This window comes from Pristiophorus japonicus, chromosome 1 (genome assembly GCF_044704955.1).
Source record: "Pristiophorus japonicus isolate sPriJap1 chromosome 1, sPriJap1.hap1, whole genome shotgun sequence".
Classification (NCBI taxonomy): Eukaryota; Metazoa; Chordata; class Chondrichthyes; family Pristiophoridae; genus Pristiophorus; species Pristiophorus japonicus.
The window spans coordinates 523,649,512-523,672,520 of record NC_091977.1 but is presented as its reverse complement, the minus strand read 5'-3'; the positions used below and the strand labels follow the sequence as shown (position 1 = coordinate 523,672,520).

Here is a 23,009-nt window from a genome sequence, read left to right as displayed (position 1 = left end):
GAGATGAGGAGGAATTTCTTCACTCAGAGGGTGGTGAATCTTTGGAATTCTCTACCCCAGAGGGTTGTGGATGCTGAGTCGCTGAATATATTCAAGGCCGAGATAGATATGATAGATTTCTTATGATTGATTTCCCTAGAGTCCAAAAATCTAAGGATATGAGGATTGGGCAGGAAAGTGAAGTCAAAGATCAACCATGATCTTATTGAATGGTGGAGCAGGCTTGAGGGGCCGAATGGCCTACTCCTGCTCCTAATTCATATGTTCTTGTACACTTGTTTTTTTTTATTTCTATTTCAAGTATTTTTATTCTCTAACCTATTCTTTTTAAAAAAAAGGCTCCAGTCCTCACCTGATGTTTGTTCCAATAATCAATCTGAGTGGTTAAAAAGGAACTCTACCTGTGGCTTTATACTTTACTAGTGGACTTGCCAACTGGTTCTGAAAAAAGATGCCAATTTAATTCAGTTTTAACCCAGATAGGTCAAACGTTACAAGTTCTTGCTCAAACAGGTCATGATATCCAAAATATGAAACCCGTGCATATTAAGTGATTAAAATAATGAAGAATATTGTGTCCATTGTGTAGCTGCACAAGCTATCTACCATTTGATCTATCTATTTTTTCGTCAATTCGACAAGAACAACAAAAGTGAACTTCACTAAATGTATATTAACTGAAACAAAGATGTTAATAACACTGACACAATTTTCAGATGCAATTGCTTTTATGGTACTAAAATATGCCTAGAACATAGAAAATTTCTCATATATGGGACTACAACATCAGCCCTACACGAGAAGACAAAACAGAATGAGAAACAGAACTATCAACTGTCCACAGTTTGCATGCATACTAAAGAGTTCATGAAAAGGATCAGGTAGAGAGTGCACATCCAGTACATGAAAGTAATTATTACCTGAAAATGTGCCTCCTGTCACATTCAGGAATTGGGGGGGAAAAAAAGCAATCTTTACTCTTCAGTACAAAATTGGAACGACAGTACTGGATATCCTGAACGAATTACATATTGCTTATGGTTGTCAGTTATTACTCAAGTATAAATTATTGATACAATCCATTTTTAGCCCATTGTCATCAAGGCGTACAACTTTTTTCCCCCCCCACCTCATGGGATTGAAAAAAATAACTGGTCCAAGAACTGGAATTTTCTTAAAAGGGTGGAGACATGCAAAACATGGTCTGAAATCCACAAGACACATCAATAATAAATTGTAATGTGCAATGCCAGATTTCCACCACTGAAGAGTGCTAATGCATTGACATAGCTCACCAACAATGTTCTGCTAAGCTGCGTGGTCTTTTCCATTGCAGATACCGCGCATGCGCAAAGATTTGAATGGGCCGCGCATTGAGGTAGGCAGGAACCTTACATGGGGAGGGCGGGGACATTGCTCATTAATCATATCTTGTGGCAATGTTTAGAGAGTATTGCAAGAGTACATTGTCTAGCAGTTTACGTCACCAGGTCCTGGACCAGTAAGTTTATAACAACCCCTCATTTTAGAATATGCTGTGTTGTCTCCAATACAAAGATACAATATAATGAAATACTCCTCGAACTATATTTTATTCAACCGGTCTTACTGGAATGTAAAACTGTAACAAATTTTAAATGCAATCTGTTGCGTTATCAACAGATTGCCAGCTTCTCTGCCCAATACATAAGCTTGTTCCACTCTTTCATCTTAGGATAGTCACATCATCAACCATCACTGGCAAGAAACACTTCTCAACTCTTTAACCCACAGAAGCAACTTTGGATATCTTGCCAGTATTTATACATCAGTATCTTTACAATGTGGTCAGTATTTTGTAAAAATAAAAGAAAAACCGTATTTCTCAATATAGATAGTATGTCTATGGAATCTAAATGCTGGCTAAATAATTAAAAATAAGTTATTGTTCAGTTTTCATACATAAATTGAAAAATGTACTTCATACAACCATGAAAATGAAAGCCCTGGTTGCAGAAAGTGAAGGACAGCGCATTTCTTTTGGGGAAACCTCTATGGGTTAAGGAGTTAACTAGTATTTTATACATACATAATGATCCAGAAAATAATCCACAAATACTTCAGTCACTGTTTGTTTTTTCTTTTATATAAGAAATTAAAAATTGTAGTTCCAAAAGGCTTCCTATGCTTTTGCCAAGTGAACACCTGTACTTTACGCACAGCTCTACACACAGAAAACAAAGGGAAAATAGGTAATCTAAATACAACTAATATTGAATATTTTAAGTTTTCTTTAAGTTTATAGAAACTCTTTAAGTGCACAGCAATTCTGCGAATTGGAAAGAAGGGGGTGGAGGGGGGGGGGGGGGGGGGGGAGTTTAAGAAATTCAGACCACAGCAGGCCAACACAACAAGCAAGAGGCCTGGTGGCAAGGCAGCAAATGGATTTGCTCTCTGCAGCTCGCTGATTTGACATTTATGGGAATGAACGGTCAAACCTTGCTACCAAATTAACTGTGCTTTGTCAGATGCCCAGGCTGCTAGGTACAGGTATCCCACCATACAGCAAAAATAAAACGCAGCCTCCTCGTAGAAAACACCAACAACAGGAGAAAGACTGCTTTTTAATGGAAGCACAATTTTTAACTAAATGTTTATTGCAGCACAGGTCTGATAATTTATTTACAACAGGATTTTTGGGTTTTTTTCCCCGTTGGAGGTTTTAATTATCCAAACACCGACCGGACACTACAAGAACCTGAGAATCTGCGTTGCAATCTTTGAGTGACATTCAGTACCTCCGCTTAGTGCATCTTCCTCTGACCTGTCAATCCTCAAAAACATCTTGTTCTCGTGCAAGGGAGATAGGATTCCTCAGCACCTTGCACCTCAGATGCAATATGCCACTGAACACCATTAAATGCAGAGTTACATCATTTATCATTGAAAGTACATCGAGCAGCACACAATAGCTCCAACTGCAAGAGTAGCAACTGCAGCAACGTTAATGAGAACAGGTCTCCAATATAACCACCTTTTTCGTTTCATCTCAGTTTCACTTAGCTTCTGTTTCATTCGCTGCACCTTCTGCGCTGTATTGGCTATCCTATCCTCGCGATGACGTTTTCGAAGGTTACTGAAAGACAAAACAGGAAAATGATGCATCGAAGGCCAAACTCAACTAGAACTGTTCAAAAAAAAATCCATTTAGTGTAGTTCCCTTACAGACAGCACAAAGAGGCAGCATGTGGAAGCTCCATGGATCGGTGGGACATTGATTCACACCTACGATTGTGACCCTGGTCTCCGCCACGTCAAAGTACAGCAGCATTGAGCAAACACCATTACTTCCCTGTGTTGGCGGCAGGCTGGATTCCAAAGAGTAAAATCACCAAGAGGCCAATCTTGCCCTTCCTAGTCACCAGCTCAGAGCAGCATCTGTAGAGGCTTGGGAACAAGTCACCCACAGATAATGCAAGGTCTGAAGAGAAGGGGTTATGGGGAGCGGGCAGGGAAGTGGAGCTGAGTCCATGATCAGATCAGCCATGATCTTATTGAATAGCGGAGCAGGCTCAAGGGGCCTTATGGCCTACTCCTGCTCCTATTACTTATGTTCTTATGAAGGAAAAGAAAATTGAAGAGGTGCCAAAAAGAAAATAAATATAGTTCCAGTCACAAAAGTTGTGTTTCTTTTAGTAAAAACATAGAAAGCAACAATTATTTTTGATGTTGTTCTCTACACATCTCCGATGAAGGGAATACTTTCATTAGAAACATACCATCAGATGTGACTTTTTTCTTTATAAAGTGACTCATCCGACCCACTTCATGTCATGAAATGAAAGGAATCTCTCATGAAAGTATATTACCTGCCATAGCTGTCAATCTTTGAACAAAGTTCGACCTCCACCTACAAACAGCAATTGCCATTAATTCTGTTGTCTTTTGGAGAGGTGTTAAAATTCACTTAGGAACAGCCGGCATGGACTGGTTGGGTCGAATGGCCTGTTTCTGTGCAGTATAATCCTTTGTAAACCTATGTAACATGACCAATCAAAGGACTTAGGAAACCCGATAGCCATCTTTGTCAAGTGATCATCCCCATCTCGAACATATAAAAGTCTCCATTTTTTTCATCCATGCCTTTGTTACTTCTAAACTTGACTATTCCAGGGCACCCCTAGCTGGCCTTCCACGTTCTACCCTATGTAAACTAGAGATGTTCCAAAACTCGGTTGCCCGTGTCCTAACTCGCACCAAGTCCCACTCACCCATCACCCCTGTGCTCGCTGACCTATATTGGCTTCCGGTTAAGCAACGCCGCGATTTCAAAATTCTCATCCTTATTTTCAAATCCCTCCATAGCCAGGCCCCTCCCCATCTCTAATCTCCTCCAGCCCCACAAACCCCCCACCCGAGATATCTGCACTCCTCTAATTCTCCCTCTTGAGCATCCCTGATTATAATCACTCAACCATTGGAGGCTGTGCCTTCTGTTGCCTAGGCCCCAAGTTCTGGAACTCCCTGCCTAAATCTCTCCTTCTCCCTACCTCTCTTTCCTCCTTCAAGACTTTCCTTAAAACATAGCTCTTTTACCAGGCTTTTGGTCACCTGCGCTAATTTCTACTTATGCGGCTCGGTGTCAAATTTTTATCGCATAATACTCCTGTGAAGCACCTCGAGATGTTTCACTACGTTAAACGCGCTATATAAATACAATTTGTTATTTTAAACCATGACATTAGTTCCTTGACCAGAAAAGACGACATTGAGATTCAATACACAACAGCGACAACACAGAGATAAGTAGTTTAAATTAACACCAGGTCAGAAAGAGAATCAAGCGTAGGTTAGGAGATAGAAACATAGAAAATAAGTGCAGGAGTAGGCCATTCGGCCCTTCGAGCCTGCACCGCCATTCAACAAGATCATGGCTGATCACCCACCCCAGCACCTACCCCCACACCCCCAGCCTTAAGGACCACATCCAACTCCCTCCCGAACACATCCAATGAACTGGCATCAACAACTCTCCGCGGCAGGGAACCCCACAGGCCAACAACTCCGAGTGAAGAAGTCTCTCCCAATCCCAGCCCCAAACAGCCCACCCCCCCATCCCAAGAGCGTGCCCCCCACCCCCCCCGGCTCCGGATCCACCCAACACCGGGAATACTCCCCCCGCACCCAACCCACCCCGTCCCGTCAGAATCCTTCCCAAATGCCGAACACCCCCGGATGTCGAGCCCCCAGCGCCGGCCACCCCGGAGCCACACCCCCGCGACACCAACCGCACCACATCCACCAACCGCCATCTGCACAGTCAACCCGTCCACCCCACTCCGAACACTCCCCGCACCGAGGCACAGAGCCCCCAGGCCCGCCCCTCCAACACACTTCGCCCCCCCAGATCTTCGCTGCAATGTGGCCCTTCCTGTCCCCCGCCCTGGGTTTCTCCGCCCCCCCCACCTCCACCACTCTCCCCTCCATCGTCTCCCCTCATCTTCCCTCTGCCTCCCCGCACAGGCTCCCATCTTGGGGGCGATAACCTTCTGGGGCAGGGAATTTTAGCCCCCAGCGTGGAAGTCCTGCTCCCGCTGCAGAATTGGCCTTACCACCCCTAGCTCTGTATGCAGATGTTGGACTTCTTTGAAAGAGTGTGCAAGTCCCCAAGTAATCAAAATTCTGCTTCATTCACTTATGTTCCAGAGGCTGGAGGCATAAACGCAGAATTTACAGATTCAGACCAGCCTTGATGCACTGCAGCCCTTTTTAGGGCAATAATTTTGATTAAAAGCAGACATCTGCTTTGGTCATTCTCTGCTCTACATGTTGACCCATAAAACAGTCAATGCACAGGCCATGGTACCTTGCCAGTGATTAATACAAGGAGACACTAAATTAACAACCATTATCCAGTGCGCAGAGGTCAACTAATCAAGAATGACGACCATGGCTGCTTTTTCCATCCCACGCCCAGGTGTTTTCAAGTCAATTATAGGGCTCTAACTGTTGTCCTGGCTAAGGTTAACAAACTCAGCACAGGCCAAGAATCAAATGTCAGACCTTGCACTACACCATTGGTTTTACACACAAGGCCACATTTTTCATGGTTAATGGAGAACCTGTAAAATGGCAGAAAAAGCATCACCAGCATGATTTTCTGAGGCAAAGGAAACTAGGAAAAGGTGTAAAGAAGGTGAAAAGACGACTCTGGCCTTGTGCTAAACAATTTACAGTGGATTCATCACAAAAAACATGCAGCTTCAAAACAAGGCTGTGTCGCAACAGCTATACGAGGACACAAAACATAAGAAATAGGAGTAGACCATGCGGCCCTTCGAGCCACTCCTTTCTCTTCCTCCAAATCTCAACAGCACTACTCTGTCTAAATTTAGGACCACAAAGGGCATCTAGTAAGTTATCCAGCAAGTTTAACAGTAACACAGTAAAATTCCAGTGTTGCAGTAGTTATTCTTATTGAACTTTCCTCCAAAAATTTGATTTATTCAAAAAAAATATTGGTCAAGCTACCAGCACTTTGTAATAAATGAGGTCCCATCTCCTGAGGGTTGGTCAGGGGAAACAAAAACGCTCCTTTTGGCTAATCGTGTGCATGGACACTCCAACATCGATCCCCATTCTCCTAGCTGAAGGGGAAAAATGGTGTTGAATGGCTGATGGAGATTGGTTTTCCGAATATAAACAGCACAATGCATTACTGTGCTATACCTGTATTACAAACAGGGGACCCAGTCTTGACCTCAGGCATTTATATTAAATTTGCCGCAATTAAGTTGTCAATCTTATCTGGGCCATTTGGGAAGTACCAAGGCAAGGAAACTAATTAACAGGGAGCATAAAAATAATGGCAGAGATACCACCACAAGCAACACTGGCATGGATCACAGATGACCCCTGATGTGTACCCAAAGGAGTCCAAAATGTACAGATGGTATACTAGATGGAAGATAAAAACAGGGCAAATGATATTTTAAAAAAAACATAATCTTTACTTACTTTGCTTTGTTGTCTGTGTTGTCTTGCACTTTGCCAAAACTTTCGTCTGTGGATATGTTATTTTCTGCATCTGTTGTTCCCTCGGCAGATAAATGAGGGGCCCTATTCTCATTATGCCGTGGAAGGGTGCGTTTTGGAGGTGGAGGTGCATGGTCGGTTGCAGGATCCTGGTCTTCGTTAGAAAGCTCTTTCCACTTATTCTGTGAACATACAGAAAAACACTTAAAACCTTTCCCAGTTTCCCTGGGATTGCAACACAATACAAATAAAGCAAGTTGCAGCAAGTGAAAACCATGCTTGGCCTTATCACACAACAAGAATGTTTTTTAAACATCTATCTGGTCAGCTTACAAAAGAGATAGGAAAAAAACACCAATTGTTATCCATATCTCTAATCTCCTCCAGCCTACAACACCCCCAGCCCTCCCCCACCCCCCCACCTCCCCTCTCCTCCCAGATGTCTGCACTCCCCGAATTATGCCCTCCTGAGCATCCCGGATTATAAATCGCTCAACCATTGGTGGCCGTGCCTTCTTTTGCCTAGGCCCCAAGCTCTGGAATTCCCTGCCGAAACACCTGTCTCCCTTTCCTCCTTCAAGACGCTCCTTAAAACCTACTTCTTTGTCCAAACTTTTGGTCACCTGCCCTAATTTCGCCTTACGCGGCTCGTTGTCAAATTCTTTATCTCATAATACTCCTGTGAAGCGCCTTGGGACGTTTCACTACGTTAAACGCACTATATAAATACAAGTTGTTGTTGTTTAATAAATTGTCTTGCCAATCTTCTCAGCCATGATTGGACTCTGCATAATTTGCACAAACTTAATTATCCAATAGGTCTCAAATTCGCAATGTAGGTTTAGACGAAGCTGGATCTTTGGCTTACTGGCCTGATCCTCTCAATACCAGCCCTATTGCTTCCCTGTTAAAGTACCCATTAGTTTCTCAAATGACGTAATGTTTCTACCATGTTATTTATCTCATCTACCTGACCCACCCCAAAAGATAACATTTTGTAGCAAAGCATCATATTTCTAACAATATACTAAACATGAATCAAATGAACTCAATATTTTTTTAATGTTAATGAAAGTAATCTAGCACTAAATATTAAAACAGATAGCAAGAGTTTCTATAGGTATAAGAGGAGGAAAAGAGTGGCTAGAGTAAATGTTGGTCCCTTGGGGAATTAGTGATGGGGAACATGGAGATGGCAGAAACTCTGAACAAATATTTTGTATCAGTCTTTACGATAGAAAACACTAATAATATTCCAACAGTGGCTAGTCAAGGGGTTATGGGGGGTGGGGAGAAGAACTTAACACAATCACAATCACTAAGGAGGTGGTACTCAATAAGATAATGGGACTAAAGGCGGATAAATCCCCTGGACCTGATGGCTTGCATCCTAGGGTCTTGAGAAGTAGCGGCAGGGATAGTGGATGCATTGGTTGTAATTTACCAAATTTCCCTGGATTCTGGAAAGGTCCCAGCAGATTGGAAAACTGCAAATGTAACACCCCTATTTAAAAAAGGAGGCAGACAAAAAGCAGGAAACTATAGACTAACATCTGTGGTTGGGAAGATGTTGGAGTCCAGTATTAAAGAAGCAGTAGCAGGCCATTTGGAAAGCAAAATTCGGTCAGGCAGAGTCGGCATGGATTTATGAAGGGGAAGTCATGTTTGACAAATTTGCTAGAATTATTTGAGGATGTAATGAACAGGGTGGATAAAGGGGAACCAGTGGATGTGGTGTATTTGGACTTCCAGAAGGCATTTGACAAGGTGCCACATAAAAGGTTACTGCACAAGATAAAAGTTCACGGGGTTGGGGGTAATATATTACCATGGATAGAGGATTGGCAAACAAACAAACAAAAACAAAGAGAGTAGGGATTCTCGAGTTGACAATCAGTAACCAGTGGGGTGCCGCAGGGATCAGTGCTGGGACCCCAACTATTTACAATCTATATTAACGACTTAGAGGAAGGGACTGAGTGTAACGTAGCCAAGTTTGCCGACGATATGAAGATGGGAGGAAAAGCAAATTGTGAGGAGAAAAGGACATAGACAGGCTAAGTGAGTGGGCAAAAATTTGGCAGATGGAGTACAATGCTGGACAGTGTGAGGTGTTTCCTATTTAAATGGAGAAAGATTACAAAGTGCTGCAGTACAGCAGGACCTGGGGGTACTTGTGCATGAAACACAAACGGTTAGTATGCAGGTACAGCAAGTGATCAGGAAGGCCAATGGTATCTTGGCCTGTATTGCAAAGTGGATGGAGTATAAAGCAGGGAAGTCTTGCTACAGTTGAACAGGGTATTGGTGAGGCCACACCTGGAATACTGCTTGCAGTTTTGGTTTCCATATTTACAAAAGGATATACTTGCTTTGGAGGCAGTTCAGAGAAGGTTCACAAGATTGATTCCAGAGATGAGGGGGTTGACTTATGAGGAAAGGTTGAGTAGGTTGGGCCTCTACAAAATGGAATTCAGAAGAATGAGAGGTGATCTTATCGAAACGTATAAGATTATGAGGGAGCTTGACAAGCTGGATGCAGAGAGGATGTTTACACTGATAGGGGAGACTAGAACTAGAGGGCATAATCTTAGAATAAGGGGCCACCCATTTAAAACTGAGATGAGGAGAAATTTCTTCTAAGGGTTGTGGATCTGTGGAATTTGCTGCCAGAGAGAGCTGTGGAAGCTGGGACATTGAATAAATTTAAGTCAGAAATAGACAGTTTCTTAAACAATAAGGGAATAAGAGGTTATGGAGAGTGGGCAGGGAAGTGGACCCGAATCCATGATCGGATCAGCCATGATCGTATTAAATGGCGAACAGGCTCGAGGGGCCGTATGGCCTACACCTGTTCCTATTTCTTATGTTCTTATTAATCTTATAAAATCGCTAACCCATTGAAACCTTAAATGCAGCACTCTTAAAGATAGGAAGAAAATTCTCAAAAGTGTGTGTTTGGGTCACAAGATTAAAACTAGTTTTCGAATTGGTCAGACACGGTTTCTACAAACTGGCCTATATGTTTTGGTTTTACAATGCTGCACGAAATAGATCCTGAAATTTAAGAGGCTCATGTTGGATAATGATCGTTTGCCTCCAGAAACCTTGTCATTGGCATCAAAGATAGACTTCAAAGACAACAAAAAAATAAAGTTTTACAGCTTATTTCTAGTTACTTTATGTATAAACCAAAAGCAAGCAGTTTTAAGTAGTAAGCTTTAACTCGTAAATCATTGACAACTTTCTATCATCTTCAAACCTGTTAGGGAGAAAATATGGAAAATCTACCTAAAATAGAAAAATATGCGAGGTAAAATCCACAATGAGGTAGCATATGATCTGTGGAAGGAGTGGCTTTGATAAGAATGGGCTTTTCTCATCTCATGGGACACAATTTATAAATCAGGGATAAAATTGTCAGGTGTGGATTAATTATGGAAAGCCAGCACAGATTTGCTAAAGACAAATCTTGTTTAACCAACTTGATTGAGTTTTTTGATGAGGTAACAGAGAGGATTGATGAGAGCAATGTGGTTGACGTGGTGTACATAAGAACATACGAACATAAACAGGAACAGGAACAGTCCATACAGCCCCTGAAGCCTGCTCTGCCATTCAATAAGATCATGGCTGATCTGATCATGGATTCAGCTCCACTTCCCTGCCCGCTCCCCATAACCCCTTATTCCATTATTGTCTATCTCGGTCTTAAATTTATTCAATGTCCCAGTTTCCACAGCTCTGAGGCAGCGAATTCCATGGATTTACAACCCTCAGAAGAAATTTCTCCTCATCTCCATTTTGAATGGACGGCCCCTTATTCTAAGATCATGCACTCTAGTTCTTGTTGTGCGAGGTCCCTTGGGGAAGAGTGAGCATAATATGGTAGCATTCTTCATTAAGGTGGAGAGTGACATAGTTAAGTCAGAGACTAGGGTCCTGAATTTAGAGAAAGGTAACTTTGATGCTATGAGATATGAATTGGCTAGGATAGACTGGCGAATGATACTTAAAGGGTGGACGATGGATAAGCAATGGCAGACATTTAAAGATCGCATGGATGAACTTCAACAATTGTACATCTCTGTCTGGCATAAAAATAAAACGAGGAAGGTGGCTCAACCGTGGCTAACAAGGGAAATTAGGGATAGTGTTAAATCCAAGGAACAGGCATATAAATTGGCCAGAAAAAGCAGCAAACCTGAGGACTGGGAGAAATTTAGAATTCAGCAGAGGACAAAGGATTTAATTAAGAGGGGGAAAAGAGAGTTTGAGAGAAAGCTTGCAGGGAACATAAAAACTGACTGCAAAAGCTTCTATAGATATGTGAAGAGAAAAAGATTAGTGAAGACAAACGTAGGTCCCTTGCAGTCAGAATCAGGTGAATTTATAATGGGGAATAAAGAAATGGCAGACCAATTGAACAAATACTTTGGTTCTATCTTCACTATAACCTTCCGGAAATACTAGGGGACCGAGGGTCTAGTGAGAAGGAGGAACTGAAGGAAATCCTTAATTGTCAGGAAATTGTGTTAGGGAAATGGATGGGATTGAAGGCTGATAAATCCCCAGGGGCTGATAGTCTGCATCCCAGAGTACTTAAGGAAGTGGCCCTAGAAATAGTGGATGCATTGGTGGTCATTTTCCAACATTCTATAGACTCTGAATCAGTTCCTATGGATTGGAGGGTAGCTAATGTAGCCCCACTTTTTAAAAAAAGGAGGGAAAGAGAAAACAGGGAATTATAGATTGGAGGGTAGCTAATGTAGCCCCACTTTTTAAAAAAAGGAGGGAAAGAGAAAACAGGGAATTATAGACCGGTTTAGCCTGACATCGGTAGTGGGGAATATGTTGGAATCAATTATTAAAGATGTAATATCAGCGCATTTCGAAAGCAGTGACTTGACCAAGTCAGCATGGATTTATGAAAGGGAAATCATGCTTGACAAATCTTCTAGAATTTTTTTTTAGTAGAGTGGACAAGGGAGAACCAGTAGATGTGGTGTATTTGGACTTTCAAAAGGCTTTTGACAAAGTCCCACACAAGAGATGAGTGTGCAAAATTAAAGCACATGGTATTGGGGGTAATGTATTGGCGTGGATAATGAACTGATTGGCAGACAGGAAGCAAGAGTAGGAATAAATGGGTCCTTTTCAGAATGCCAGGCAGTGATAAGTGGGGTACCGCAAGGTTCCGTGCTGGACTCCAGCTATTTACAATATACATTAATGATTTAGACAAAGGGATTGAATGCAATGTTTCCAAGTTTGCAGATGACACTAAGCTGGGTGGCAGTGTGAGCTGTGAGGAGGATGCCAAGAGGCTGCAGGGTGACTTGGGCAAGTTAGGTGAGTGGGCAAATGCATGGCAGATGCAGTATAATGTAGATAAATGAGAGGTTATCCACTTTGGTGGCAAAAACAGGAAGGCAGATTATCTGAATGGTGACAGATTAGGAAAAGGGGAGGTGCAACCAGACCTGGGTGTCATTGTACATCAGTCATTGAAAGTTGGCATGCAAGTACAGCAGGCAGTGAAGAAGGCAAATGGTATGTTGGCCTTCATAGCTAGGGGGATTTGAGTATAGGAGCAGGAAGGTCGTACTGCAGTTGTACAGGGCCTTGGTGAAGGTACACCAGACTGATTCCCGGGATGGCAGGACTGACAGATGAAGAAAGACTGGATCGACTTGGCTTATATTCACTAGAATTTAGAAAAATGAGAGGGAGTCTGATAGAAACATAAAATTCTAACAGGATTGGACAGGTTAGATGCAGGAAGAATGTTGCCAATGTTGGGGAAGTCCAGAACCAGGGTCACAGTCTTAGGGTAAGGGGCAAGCCATTTAGGACCGAGATGAGGAGAAACTTCTTCACTCAGAATTGTGAACCTGTGGAATTCTCTACCACAGAAAGTTGTTGAGGCCAGTTCGTTAGATATATTCAAAAGGGAGTTAGATGTGGCCCTTACGGCTAAAGGGATCAAGGGGTATGGAGAGAAAGCAGGAATGGGGTACCGAAGTTGCATGATTAGCCATGATCATATTGAATAGTGATGCAGGCTCGAAGGGCCTACTCCTGCACCTATTTTCTATGTTTCTATGGCCCCAAGTTTCCACAAGTGGCAAAACAGGCGCCCCTCCGAGCTGGGCGCCCGTTTTTCGCGACGAAAACGGCGCCTGAAAAAAAACGCGCTATTCTCGAGCGCTTTGCAGCTTGGCGTGGCGCCCAGGGGGCGGAGGATACCACTCGCGCCGATTTTGTAAGTAGGAGGGGGCGGGTACCATTTAAATGAGTTTTTTTCGTGCCGGCAACCCTGTGCATGCGCGTTGCAGCGTTCGCACTCGGCCATTTTTGTAGTTCTTTGTAGCTGTTCAATTTTTAAAATTTTTTTAATAAAACCACATTGCCTTTCCATGATCAGCACTGAGGCTTCTTGCAGCAGTGAGAAGGCTGCAGGAAGCCTCAGAAGTTGAGGCGGCCATTTCCCGACGGGCCCGGCCGACGGCAGGGCCCCACCCCCCCCCCCCGCCGTCAGGAATGGCTGCCTCAACTTCTGAGGCTTCCTGCAGCCTTCTCCCTGCCTCCCCCCCGCTGCTGTCGGTCGGGCCCTCACTGCCTCCCCCCGGCTGCCGTCGGGAACGGCTGCTGCTGTCGGTCGGGCCCTCACTGCCTGCCCCCCGCTGCCGTCGGGAACGGCTGCTGCTGTCGGTCGGGCCCTCACTGCCTCCCCCCCCCCCCGCTGCTGTCGGGAACGGCTGCTGCCGTCGGTCGGGCCCTCACTGCCTCCCCTCCCCTGCCATCGGGAACGGCTGCTGCTGTCGGTCGGGCCCTCACTGCCTGCCCCCCGCTGCCGTCGGGAACGGCTGCTGCCGTCGGTCGGGCCCTCACTGCCTCCCCCCCCCCCCCCCCGCTGCTGTCGGGAACGGCTGCTGCCATCGGTCAGGCTCTCACTGCCTCCCCCCCCCCCCCCCTGCCATCGGGAACGGCTGCCTCAACTTGTGAGGCTTCCTGCAGCCTTCTCCCTGCCTGAAAGGCCTGCCTGAAGCACTTGCACACAGGTAGGAACATGGTTTATTTAATCTTTTCTTTGCTTATAAATTTTTATTCAGGTTGGAATTATTTGTATAATATTTGTATAAGTATAACTAAGGATTTATTGTAGAATGTAATGACTTCCCCCCCCCCCCCCCCCCCCAACCTCGTTCCGGACGCCTAATTTGTAACCTGCGCCTGATTTTTTTAATGTGTAGACAAGGTTTTTTCAGGTCTACAAAAATCTTCACTTGCTCCATTCTAAGTTAGTTTGGAGTACGTTTTCACTGTGGAAACTTTCAAATCAGGCGTCAGTGGCCGGACACGCCCCCTTTTGCAAATAAATTCTCTTCAAAAGTGAAACTGTTCTACATGACTACAACTGCAGAAAACTTAAATGTGGAGAATTGCGATTTCTAAGATACTCCGTTCTCCACCAGTTGCTCCTAAAAATCAGGAGAAAATCATGTGGAAACTTGGGACCATAGTTTCTAGTCTCCCCCCCCCCCCCCATCAGTGGAAACATCCTCTCTGCATCCACCTTGTCAAGCCCCCTCATAATCTTGTACGTTTCGATAAGATCACCTCTCATTCTTCTGAATTCCAATGAATAGAGGCCCAACTTACTCAACCTTTCCTCATAAGTCAATCCCCTCATCCCCGGAATCAACCTAGTGAACCTTCTCTGAACTGCCTCCAAAGCAATTATATCCTTTCGTAAATATGGAAACCAAAACTGCACACATGGATTTCCAAAAGGCATGTGAGAAAGTGCCACATAATAGGCTTGCTGGCGAAGTTGAAGTCCATGGAATAAAAGGGATAGACAGCACGGATACGAAATTAGCTAACTGACAGGAAACAGAAGAGGTGAACGGTTGTTTTTTTGGACAGGAGGAAGGTACACAATGGTGTTCCCCAGGGGTCGGTTCTGGGACCACTGCTTTTCTTGATAATATATTAATGATTTGGGCGTGGATGTGCAGAGCACAATTTCGAAATTTGCAGAGAACACAAAACTTGAAAGTATATAAACCAAATGGTACAATCCTGAAGGGGGTGCATGAACAGAGTAACCTTGGGATATGTGTGCACAAATTGTTGAAGGTGGTAGGGCAGGTTGAGAAAGCAGTTAAAAAGGCTTACGGGATCCTGGGCTTCATAAGTAGAGGTAGAGTGCAGAAGTGTGGAAATGATGATGAACCTGTTTCGGCCCAGACTTCTGGGCACCACACTTTGGGCTCAAAATTGGTCAGGAGTTGCTCCGTTTTTTTTTGGAGCAACTTGATTTTTCTGAAGTATCTTAAAAATCTCCATTTTGCACATTCAATTTGCGCTAGTGTAAGTGAGTTAGTTACAATTTTTTAAAAGTTTAGTTTAGTTTTTCTCAAAAGGGGAGTTACCAGCCATCTATGATTTAGGCCAGCTAATAGTTACTCCAAATCTACTTAGGCCAACGTGTGTGGCCACTTCAGAAAACTCTTGCGGAGAGTTAAGAAATCAGCACAAGTAGGTACATCGGAGGCCAGCAGAACCTAATAACTTGACTAAAGAATGTGAATAGGATCAAACAGCTATACAGGACAGCATATGACAAACTTCGCAAAGTTAATTTACTATACAACAGAAGCATTCTTGGAAGCTTAAACTACAAAAATAAAAGTAAAAGATAGTTGAATTAAATTGCCCTAATCTCACAACTAATTTAAACAACTATTTGTTTGTAATGATTATAGTGGGCCAAAATTGAGCCAATATTATCTAAATAAAATCTACTTCAATAAATAAGATATTCTCTCAGTGTTCCTCCATCACTTATGTTCTTCTTTCACAATAGCACGATGGGCCGAATGGCCGCCTTCCGTGCTGTAGATTTCTATGATTCTAACCAATATTCCCCATCATTTTTTGGGGGGGCCTATTCACAGATCTGCACAGGCAGGAACTTTAACATTGCAAAAGCCTGTGGTCCTGGGGGTGCATGGGACCAGCAGAGAATTTTGGTGACAACTATATAAATAATTTCCCTGCATTAGAAATTGTTTTTTTTTTTTAAATCAGTGTACATGTCAAATATGCATGCATGGATGTAACATTTAGATTGGCAATGTTAAAGGACAACTGTATTGTACTCTTATAATTAGCACTGAACACAACTGTAACCAGTCACCCAGTAACATAAACAAACCAAGCGAGTGGGCAAAACTATGGCAGATGGAGTTCAATCTGGGAAGTGTGAGATCATCAGAGAAAAATAAATCGGAATTTATTAATGGTGAGAGACTGCGAGCTGTGGAGGAGCAAATGGATTTAGGTGTTCATTTAAGCAAATCACTAAAAGCTCGTGTACAGGAATAAAATGCAATCAAAAAGGTTACTGGAATATTGGCCTTTATCTCAAGGGGGTTGGAATTTAAAAGTGAGGAAGTGATGCTTCAGTTGTAGAGAGCCTTGGTCAGACCCCATCTGGAGTAATGCATTCGGTTTTGGGCATCGCAGCAAGATATCTTGGTCTCAGGAAGAATATATTGGTCTTGGAGGGGTATAGCGCAGAGTGTTAAATTATGGAGGACACGTTGCGCAATCCCGTCAGTTTAGAAGGTTGAGAAGTGATCTAATTGAAGTCTTTAACATGTTAAAATAATTTGGTGCTGTCAATACAGAAAAATTATTTCCTCTGGTGGAGAAAATGTAGAAAAAGGGGGCATAATCTTATCAGAACAAAACCATTTCCAAGTGAAATCAGGAATTCTTTCAATAACTTGTATTTATATAGCGCCTTTAATGTAGTGAAATGTCCCAAGGCGCTTCACAGGAGTATTGAGATAAAAAATTTGACACCGAGCCACACAAGGAAAAATTAGCCCATATGACCAAAAGCTTGGTCAAAGAGGTAGGTTTTAAGGAGTATCTTGAAGGACGAAAGAGCGGTGGAGAGGCGGAGAGGATTAGGCAGGGAGTTCCAGAGCTTGGGGCCAAGGCAACAGAAAGCACAGCCACCAATGGTTGAGCGATTATAATCAGGGATGCTCAAGAAGGCAGAATTAAAGGAGTGCAGACATCTTGGGGGTTGTGAGGCTGGAGGAGATTAGAGAGATAGGGAGGGGCGAGGCCATGAAGGGATTTGAAAATGAGGAGAATTTTGAAATCGATGCGTTGCTTAAATGGAGGTCAGCGAGCACAGGGGTAATGGGTGAGCAGGACTTGGTGCAAGTTAGGACCAAAAGTCCGTGGATGCTGGGTCAAGGGAAATTTTCAAGACTGGGATTGATAGATTGTGTGTTAGGAAAGGGTATCAAGGGATATGGGGCAAAGACGGGAAATGGAGTTGAGATTTCGATCAGCCATGATCGAATTGAATGGTGGACTCGAGGGGCCGAATGGGCTACTCCTGTTCTTATGTTCCCAACAGTTTGCATTTGTTTAGATATTTAACATAGAAAACAAGCCGAGCCACTTTACAGTGAGTAAGGGAACAGAGGGAGAGACTAGGATGCCTGAACATTTGGTCGAAATGATAAGCTTTGAGAAGGCTTTCCAGAGTGCTGAGAGAAGTAGATCAGTAAAGGGATTCAGGGATTGCACGCCAATGTGGCTGAATGCTCAGGCACCAATGGCGGGGTGAAAAGGAAAGATGCTCTGGCACTTTAAATTGCATTTGGAAGCAGAACAAACAAAATAAATGTTCACTTTTCCTACCAAATAATAATAACATTTTAAATTAAATGTCGCCCTGCAACTAAATAAAGTTTAAGATTTGGAGTGCCAAAGAGGCTCTGGCAATATTGTTCGTGATTTGGTGGCCTTTATCGATGACATTTTCAATCTCACATTAACATACAGGATACAAGTTACCAAGTACATCTCCCAACACCAGAAGCTGATACAAGACAAATTATAAGCCAGACAACTCTTTGCAAACCAACCAATTACACAAACCAACCAGAAAGATCCATTTGCAAAATCTACATTTTCAGAGTTGGCTCCAGAGCCGGACAAGCGCTAACAGAATAAAAACAAGTGAGGGGATTTTCCAGTTTTAGACAGATTTAATATTATTCTATATATTAGGTATATATGGCATATTTAGAATATCAAGACCACGTCATAAATCCAACCAGGAAAATTCATCGGAACATGTGTTCTTTAGGGACTGGGTGCTTTAATTCATGTTGTTGCGGATAGTATTATTAATACTAAAATCCTATTGCTAATCTCTCATAATTTGATGCAGATTAAATTCTAATAATCTCAGTGATGTTACAAATTTGAAAAAATAAGCTTTCGTTTTGAATATATTTTTAAAATGCTCATCTTTGTTTTCAAATTTAATGTTTGATTAATATCTGAATAAAGTGGCAATTGTTGTATAGTGATTTTTAAAACTTATCATCATCATAGGCAGTCCCTCAGAATCAAGGAAGACTTGCTTCCACTCTAAGCATGAGTTCTCAGGTGGCTGTAAAGTCCAATACAAGAACCACAGTCTCTGTCACAGGTGGGACAGATAGTTGTTGAGGGAAGGGATGGGTGGGACAGGTTTGCCACACGCTCTTTTCTGCTGCCTGCGCTTGATTTCTGCATGCTCTCGGCGACGATACTAGAGGAGCTCAGCGCCCTCCCGGATGCACTTCCTCCGCTTAGGGCAGTCTTTGGCCAGAGACTCCCAGGTGTCAGTGGGGATGTCATACTTTATCAAGGAGGCTCTGACCTCTTCAAACAACACACGGCATTGAAAGAAATTTGCTTCATACAGCTCGGATATTCTAACATATTGCTCTTGCCTTCCAAAGACAGAAGCACTTTTTCTTTGGTCAGCCACGCATGTAAACAACAATATTTATATAGCGCCTTTAACATAGTAAATTGTCCCAAGGTGCTTCACAGGAGCGTTATTAAACAAAATCTGACACCAAGCGAAAAAAAAGATATTAGGACAGGTGACCAAAAGCTTGGTCAAAGAGGTAGGTTTTAAGGAGCATCTTAAAGAGAGTGGGGTACAGAGGCAGAGAGGTTTAGAGAGGGAATTCCAGAGCTTAGGGCCTTGGAGGTTGAAGGCACGGCCACCAATGGTGGAGCAATTAAAATCTGGAATGTGCAAGAGGCCAGAATTAGAAGGCTGCAGAGATCTTGGAGGGTCATAGAGCTCGAGGAGGTTATAGAGATAAGGAAGGGCAAGGTTTATAGAGAGATTTGAAAACAAAGATGAAATTTTAAAATTGAGATGCCAGATTAAGATACAAGCAAGAGAGTTTTGGATGAGCTCAAATTTACAGAGAGTGTGCACAAGATGGGAGGCTGGCCAGGGGAGCATTGGAATAGTCAAGTCCAGAGGTGAAAAAGGCACGGGTGAGGATTTCAGCAGCAGATGAACGGAGGCGGGGGCTAAGACAGGCAATGTTAGAGGCAGGATACATCACCAAACCAATTTATTGCTTGACCCACATAGATAGGCCTGGAAATTCATCTCGGGCGGTGATGCAAACTAGCCGCCTGTTACATGCAGCGCCCGATATTCAGTCCCACTGACTGCAGTGGAGCTGAACACCAGGCGCTGTGAATAACGGGCAGCCGATCCAATACCGCCCGGTTTGCGTCACCGCCCGAGACGAATTTCTAGGCCATAGAGTTTCTGTCTGCCTGATATGGAGTGCACACACTTTCCCTCTGGGGGCACAGCAAACTTAGCATTCAGGAGAGCACAGAAAGAGGTTTACAGGACCATGAATTAGGGAATCCGAAGTGTGTGCAGTTACTGTTGAACTTTAACCAACCAAAACCATTCTATCTACCAGCACAGAGCAATGGTAAGCTTCTTGTTCATTGACATCAGCCATGATCTTATTGAATGGTAGAGCAGGCTCGAGGGGCCAAATGGCCTCTTATGTTCACTGGGATCACCCTCCCTATGGCTCTACTGGCTTGCAGGTTTATTTGGAGCACAATGGGAAGAATCTAGACCCCCACTGGCAGGATTACATCTCCAAGCTCTATCTCTCATCAAGAACAACTTGTATTTGTATGGCAGCCAAGTAACAAATATCTTAGAGTACTTAGCAAGAAAGCAATAAAAATGGTCAATGAAAAAGAAAATAATTAAATTGCACTGGGGTGGGGAATCTTTGGTACGGTTCTTTTTTTAAAAAAAAAAATGATAGAAGAAATCAGAAAAATAAATTAATGAGCAATATTTTTATTTCCAACCATTGCCACATCAAGAGACTCTGTAGTGGGCATATGCAATCATTTATGATTTTAGTGATGCCCATATCAGCCTGGGCACTGCCTACAATTAATGGGGATGCCTGTGCTGCAGCTACACTAATCTAGCCCAATAAGTCTGGTAGAATAACATTCTTATTTGCAGGTTAACTTACTACTGCCCAAGTTCTTTGGGATATGAAGCTATGTGGATGTTGCAATCATGAAAAGAAACATGAGCAATTCCCTGAATGAAACAATGCTGAGGAAGAGTTTCTTCTTCCTGCTGCTCCTCCTCCTTCACACCACCGTTCTCCTCAGAGAAGGTGAAATCCTATTCTGGGACAGTCAATTGTGGTCAGCAATGTCACACAGCAGAATTAACAATGACATTTTTACCTGTACAGATGAGTCTCCCATGATATATTTTGCTCCCTCTATAACCGCCATATATGAAAATCTCAATTGATCGGGAGTCTGTATGAGTCCCATCCGATACTTCCTCATTTCTAACAGTACTTGTCTGATGTCCACAGAAGAAGGATCTTTGCGTTTCTCCATCTACAAGAAAAATATCCTGCTCAGCAGACAATTTAGTCCCTAGACATAACATAGGTAGTTAAATAAAGTTTATATTTCTTATATACGGTGGTAATGTTACTGATCTAATCCAGAGGCCTGGACTAATGATCCCACCACAGCAGCTGGGGAATTTAAATTCAGTTAATTAAATAACACTGGAATTTTAAAAAGCTAGTATTAGTAATGGTGACCATGAAACTGCCGGTTTGTTATTAAAAATCCATCAGGGAAGGAAATCTGCCGTCCTTACCTGGTCTGGTCTATAGGTGACTCCAGACCCACAGCAAAGTGGTTGACTTTTAACTGCCCTCTGAAATGGCCTAGCAAGCCACTCAGTTGTACCAGACCGCTACCAAAATGGACAGGCGTTTTAAGGCGGCTCACCACCTTCAAGGACAGTGAGGGATGGGCAATAGATGCTGGCCTTGCCAGCAACGTCGACATCCCGCTAATGATTAACTGTTTCAGGCACCATGGGTGGTACAAACTATTGAAGTACCAGCATGCCTTGACACAGAACTGGTTGACAAAGACTCGGATTTCTGCCGTAATTTCTGCTGTGAGCAGTACTGGTTCCCTGCCCACAGGACAGAGGAATATCACAGGGAGTTGTCCCAAGACGATCGTACACACATCCTTGTGAGAACATGAGCACAGCATTGCCAAAAGCTTGGGAGCAGATCATTTTTCCGTACAATCAGCTACAGAAAGTTGGCTCATGGCGTTTATCCTGCTAAAATGTCAACTTGAACTGAACTCTACAAGTCATTTTGATCAGCACCGTTCCCGAATTTGATGAGCAACATGTCCCACCGGCTGAACATTAAATCAACCTTCGGCATTATAATTGGGCTTTACGTGGCAGGCAATATAATGGCATAATGAATCATAGGATATAAAAAAGTATCTAGCATGGCACTAATGTATATCTAAAGAGGAGGGGAAAAATCATGATATTTTCAATAACTCAATAAATACACTATTACTCACCAAAAGAAGACAGGTATCTACTAATGAGAAGGTACCAGATCGTCCAATGCCTGCACTACAGTGAACTACGGCAGGTCCACACTCAGCACTCAAGGAGCCAGACTCCCTCACTTTTAACAGAAAATTAAGGAATGAAGCAGGGGATTCTGGTACTCCAAAATCAGGCCAAGTGGTGTAATGAAAGTGGAAGATCTCTCGGGTCTCTGCAGTCTATCAAGACAAAGAAAGAAGAAACACAAGTTAAATTGTTGCTAACAACATTTAAAATACAACTCAAGTACAACAATTCCAAATATACAGTTCATCATTTTCAAGCTATATAAAAACTATAAAGGTCAATAAATTTTAAATGTATAAAACGGGAAATAACTCCAACCATAAAAATTCCACATCTGTGGGGCTATTACCGAGAATCAAGATTCTCTTTAATATTCAAAAAGGTGGTACATTCTGGGGATTTAATTTTTGAGAACATGTATCTAAGTGGTGTTACATTCTGGGGATTTAATTTTTGAGAGAACACATTTACTTAAGTTTTAGACTTCTTATAGAAACATAGAAAATAGGTGGAGTAGGCCATTCGGCCCTTCTAGCCTGCACCGCCATTCAATGATTTCATGGCTGAACATGCAACTTCAGTACCCCATTCCTGCTTTCTCGCCATACCCCTTGATCCCCCGAGTAGTAAGGACTTCATCTAACTCCTTTTTGAATATATTTAGTGAATTGGCCTCAACAACTTTCTGTGGTAGAGAATTCCACAGGTTCACCACTCTCTGGGTGAAGAAGTTCCTTCTCATCTCGGTCCTAAATGGCTTACCCCTTATCCTTAGACTGTGTCCCCTGGTTCTGAACTTCCCCAACATTGGGAACATTCTTCCTGCATCTAACCTGTCTAAACCCATCAGAATTTTAAACATTTCTATGAGGTCCCCTCTCATTCTTCTGAACTCCAGTGAATACAAGCCCAGTTGATCCAGTCTTTCTTGATAGGTCAGTCCCGCCATCCCGGGAATCAGTCTGGTGAACCTTCGCTGCACTCCCTCAATAGCAAGAATGTCCTTCCTCAGGTTAGGAGACCAAAACTGTACACAATACTCCAGGTGTGGCCTCACCAAGGCACTGTACAATTGTAGTAACACCTCCCTGCCCCTGTACTCAAACCCCTTCGCTATGAAGGCCAA

The 23,009-nt window shown here is 43.0% G+C and overlaps 1 protein-coding gene across 4 annotated transcripts in view; it reads right to left on the bottom strand.

The window, feature by feature from the left end:
- The window catches only part of ptpn2b (protein tyrosine phosphatase non-receptor type 2b), a 112,044-nt gene that overhangs the window by 14,191 nt on the left and 74,844 nt on the right, over positions 1 to 23,009 (bottom strand). For 3 of the 4 annotated variants that reach the window (XM_070896539.1, XM_070896541.1, XM_070896542.1), the window contains 4 exons: positions 21,826 to 22,035; positions 20,653 to 20,814; positions 6,997 to 7,196; positions 710 to 3,115 (listed from right to left, as the gene is read on the bottom strand). In XM_070896539.1, coding sequence (XP_070752640.1) covers positions 2,920 to 3,115; positions 6,997 to 7,196; positions 20,653 to 20,814; positions 21,826 to 22,035 — 768 coding nt within the window. In that variant the 3' untranslated portion in view covers positions 710 to 2,919. Of the gene's footprint in view, positions 1 to 709; positions 3,116 to 6,996; positions 7,197 to 20,652; positions 20,815 to 21,825; positions 22,036 to 23,009 lie in introns of those variants that run through there. The other variant, XM_070896540.1, reaches the window with a different exon arrangement.